The 4,494-nt window shown below is 54.4% G+C and overlaps 1 protein-coding gene across 1 annotated transcript; it reads right to left on the bottom strand.

Moving 5' to 3' along the window:
• Positions 1-132: 132 nt before the first annotated feature.
• LOC116465212 (alpha-1-acid glycoprotein 2-like) lies at positions 133-2,318 on the bottom strand. The gene is made up of 5 exons (XM_032148370.2): positions 2,169-2,318; positions 1,611-1,753; positions 1,325-1,395; positions 512-619; positions 133-359 (listed from the first exon to the last, which is right to left on the bottom strand). Exons 1-5 carry the CDS (start codon positions 2,280-2,282, stop codon positions 133-135), a joined length of 663 nt encoding a protein of 220 aa, XP_032004261.1. The 5' UTR covers positions 2,283-2,318.
• Between the last annotated feature and the right edge of the window lie 2,176 nt (positions 2,319-4,494).

Raw genomic sequence — 4,494 nt, 5'->3', positions numbered from 1 at the left:
GTGGCTCACGCTGTTCCCTCCTGTTAGCTTTGAGGTCCTCCCTGGTTTCACAGGGACTTCTCCCTCCTGGGCCCTCATCCACCACCCCTGGGCCTCTGTAGAGCTCAGTCGTCCCTACAGTGAGGCAGGTGCCTAAAAGCAGAAGGCCTGCCGAGCTGTGCAGCTCTGGCTGGCAGCTCTCCCACTCTGAACCTCTAGGGTTGCCCAAGTTGGGCCATGGACAAGGTGGCCACTGCCCAATCCCTTGCGTTTTACCTTTTTCCAATCGGTGTACACGACTTCTGACCTGGGAATGCGCAAGCAGTCGAGAGCTTCGTAGAACTCTCCCAGTTGCTCCTTGGTCGTCTCTGGCTTGTCAGCTGCAGGGAGAGCAAGGAGTCTGACTGGGGACACGGTGGGGCCCGGCGGGAGGCCAGGGAGGGCTGGGGTTCTAGGGTCCCAGCCCTAGGGGCGGGTGAATGGGGGGTGAGGCCTGAGTGGGGCATGAGTTGGGGCTGCTAAGCATGCCTACCATAGAAAGACAGCCCCCAGTTCTTCTCATCGTCCAGGTAGGAACCAAACATCAATGTCTTGTTGTCCCTGAGGAACAGCAGGTGAGCGAAATGCTCTCGGCCTCCCTCTGGAAGAGAAAAAGAGCCTCTGGGTGAGAACATGGGATGGCACAATGGTGCCCATCTTACCGGTGGGGAGGCCTAGGTGTGTCCAGGGCCACACAGCCCATCAGCGAAGGCCCGGGGCTCCTTTAGGCCACCATGTGCCCAGCCCCTGCTGCATGCCCGGCTCCATGCCAAGCACTTTCTGTACATGGGATCTCAGGAGCCTCACACAGACCGTGGCTGTCAGGGCCTTTCTCCCCATTTTACAGATGAGGAAAAGAGACCCAGAGAGGAGGCTTGGGCCGCTAAATGGTGTCAGTTCAGCTCCATCAGATCCCCGCTATGTGCCACCTCTGCGGTGATGGGGAATGTAGTTGAAGGCACCGCCTCTCCAAATACAGGCTTCTACCATTGGTTTCCAAAGGATCTTAAAGAGGGCATGAGAGAGAGGCAGATCTGAAGCCAGCCTGGAGTCCCAATTCTAGTTCTAATTATAAGCTGTGTGACCTCGGGGAAACTGTTTGAGGTCTCTGTTCTTCTGTTTCCTCATCTAATTCTCACAGTGTCCTCTTAGAGTTGTTTCTGAGCACGAAAATGGTTAGAGCTCAAAAATGTTAGTGGTTATTTCTCTGTGCCCAAGGCCTCCAGGGCTCTACATCTAGCCCCCACCTTATGCTGGCCTGCCCTGTTCCCACAGTGAACCCTCCTGCCTGAGGGCTGGCCCTCACCATAACTGGAGATGGTCCCATTCTCCCGCTGGACATTCAGGTAACGGGAGTTATGGAAGCACTGGTTCTGGCTAAAGTCAACCAGAAGGCAGAAGGAAAACAGTAATGTTATCGAGGAGAAGTGGCCAATCGCCCATCACAGTCCAGGGACAAGAGTCTGGTGGAGATTAAAGCCAACCCTCCCGGTTCCACCCATGGGAAGGCCAAGGCCAAGAAAAGGGAGGGACTTGCTCAGGTCTTCCGGCCAGAAGCTGAGATGGGGGTGCGTTGGAATGGGGGCTCTCACCGGGTCTGGTACTCTCTGAGAAAGATCGTGTCCTCTGTCTTGTTGGGGGTAAAGTAAAAGAAGGTTGCTTGGATCTCATGAACCGACTTATTGTACTCCTCGTTTCGAAAGGCCGATGCGATATAAAACCACTTGCCAGAGATCTGGGGAGAAGGTGGGAGCTGGTGTTGGGGGCTTGATGCTGAATCTTTGACTGTCAGCCGGGAAGAGACCCAGGCAGATCTCTCCCTGATTTTGCAAATGGGGAGATGAGGCCCCTGGTGGGCAGTGCGCATGCAGGAGCTCACCCTGAGGATCAGTGATTGCCCCCCAGGCAGCCCCTCCAGGCCCAGCACAGAACCGTCCTCCGTGAAGGACTCTGCAGTGAGGCTTCTGAGTTTGGAGGCAGGGGGTGCCTCCAGAGTCCCCTGGGCTGGTGAGAATTTCACCCCGAGGACCCAGAAGAGAAAAGGGCAGAGCCGGGCGTGGGGGTCCGACCACAGCCAGCAGGGAAAGGGAAGCCCAGAGAAGGGAGGCAGCTGCCCATGTGCTCAGGGCAGGGCTAGCCCAGGCACTCACCCGGTCCAGGGTGGCATTGGTAATGGGCACCGGTACTAGGTTGGCACACAATGGGATCTGGGCTTCCAGCAGAGGTAGGAGGCTCAGGACTGTAAGAACCCAGGACAGCGCCATACTGAGACCAGGAGGCACGTGGAGCCAGGCAGTGCTGGTGGCTGCAGGGTGCAGTCACCTTTATAATAAACTGTGGGCGGTCACTTGGAGCCCAGCCAAAGTTTACTTTGTGTCTGTGACACAATCCTGCCAGCACTTGGGAAATGCCTTGCACAAAACCTCCCCCGAAGGCCAGCTCAGAGTACCGCCTCCAAACCCAGGTCCAATTTGAGTTTCTGATGTGGAGAGGTTACAAAAGCCCTAGAGTATGGCTGCCCAAGGCCAAGGTGGGTGCGGGGCTGCAGCAACATTAGTAAACGTGTGAGTCCACAGATTTCCGTAGAGAGGCCTCCCGCTCAGTAAGCTCATGTCTTCATTCAATTCCTATCCCTCTGAGTGCCAAGATTTACTTCAGTGGGACCCAGCTGCAAACCTAATGATGAAGCCAGCTTTGAGAGTCCCTAGGCTGGCATGGGATGTATGTTGTGGAGGGGATAGTTGGGGTGAGGGATGCCGGGGAAGACAAACATAGAGTCAGTTCCACTGAGTGTGGCAACAGCTGTGTCAGAGCCAAAGTTCAATGGGGTCCAAACCCAGCCCTGGACACAGGCACATTTCCAAAAAGGGACATCCAAGTCGAATGTCTATTTCCAGTAAATATACTACTTGAACCATCTCCCAACATCTCAAACAGGAAACTGTCTCCCTGTTTTCCCCCATTCCCTGCCATCTGAGCAGGCAGCTTGCTTCTCTTTCACCAATACACCCCCAATCCTGGAGCAGTGCCCAGCACTTCAAGGGCACTCAGTATATACTGTGGAATGAGTGATTCCATGGCCCATTTGCATTCCTGCCTCATGTGTCAAGTCTTTATTTGTATGAATAAATACTTTCAGAAAGTATTCTTTTTTTTTGGAGACAGAGTTTCGCTATTTTGCTCTTGTTGTCCAGGCTGGAGTGTGATGGCTTGATCTCGGCTCACCGCAACTTCCCCTTCCTGGGTTCAAGCAATTCTCTTGCCTCAGCCTTCCGAATCGCTGGGATTACAGGTATGCGCTACCACGCCTGGCTAATTTTGTATTTTTAGGAGAGACAGGGTTTCTCCACGTTGGTCAGGTTGGTCTGGAACTCCCGACCTCAGGTGATCTGCCCACCTCAGCCTCCCAAAGTGCTGGGATTACAAGCGTGAGCCACTGCGCCCAGCCTTCCAGTGCTCCTTTCAACAGTGAACAGCAGCTGCTATTTAGGGAGCACCTGTTGGACCCTGATTCCTGTGCTAAACACTGAGCATTGTCTGCTTCACGTTGTCCCTGTGCAAGCTCTCAAGAGCCTCACTCTGCCCCCGTTTTACTGATGAGGAGAGTGAGGTTCCACTGGGCCATCTGCCCAAACTGGCTCGGGAGAGAGCCTGGGTTTGAACTCACATTAACTTGACTCCAAAGTCCACATTCTTTGTTATGTGTGTTTTTTGCTCCCTCTACCTCCATGATTCTTTTTCTCTTGACCTCTGGTTTCTTCTTCACGTGGCTTTTTCTTCCATGTTCCCCACTTCTCGTCTCTCTTGCTTCTCCCTGCCCTGCCCACCACGACTCATTTCTGTTTCATTTTTTAGCGGATCCTCCTCAGTGGGGTTGAAAATGGTGTTTCACTGAAAGTAACACTGAAATGGAAAAACTTCTTGTAGGTACTGAGCCTTCAGTTCCAGGCCGCTGTGGGACCCCAGAGGCTGTTCTGTCCACTTGCCTTCTGAGGACATCAGCTCTGTGTCCCCAGCCTCCATGCTGTGGGCACAGCAGTGGTTTGGGTGCTGAGCAAAGGGTGCTGTAGTCTTGGCCCTGTGGATCTTGACTGTTGGGACAGGAGGTACAAAGGGGGATGGTGCCTGAGGACACAGGATTGGACCCTGGGGTGTCAGAGCCTCGGGCTCATGGTCCTATCACCGTGGATGGTGTACGCAGCTGCACATGTGGAATTGCTGGAACACCTCAGGCCCAACTTTTCTGCCACGGGAGGGGTGCTGCTTCTCTCATGTTACAAGAGGCTGTCAATCATGAGCACCCAGGTGGGGGTGAGGCCAGCCCTTTGTGGCTTGTGCCGCTGAGTGGGCTGTGCCTCGGGCTTGGCTCCACCTCAGGGTTCCACATTTGCAAGATGTCAACTGATTTCCAGGGACCAGCCTCACCCTTAGGTGTTGTCTCCTTCTTCTGGGTCTCCCAGGTGAGCACCCTGAGGA

Source organism: Hylobates moloch, unplaced genomic scaffold, assembly GCF_009828535.3.
Source record: "Hylobates moloch isolate HMO894 unplaced genomic scaffold, HMol_V3 SCAFFOLD_3782, whole genome shotgun sequence".
Taxonomy (NCBI): Eukaryota; Metazoa; Chordata; class Mammalia; order Primates; family Hylobatidae; genus Hylobates; species Hylobates moloch.
This window is presented reverse-complemented; position numbering and strand designations above follow the sequence as displayed.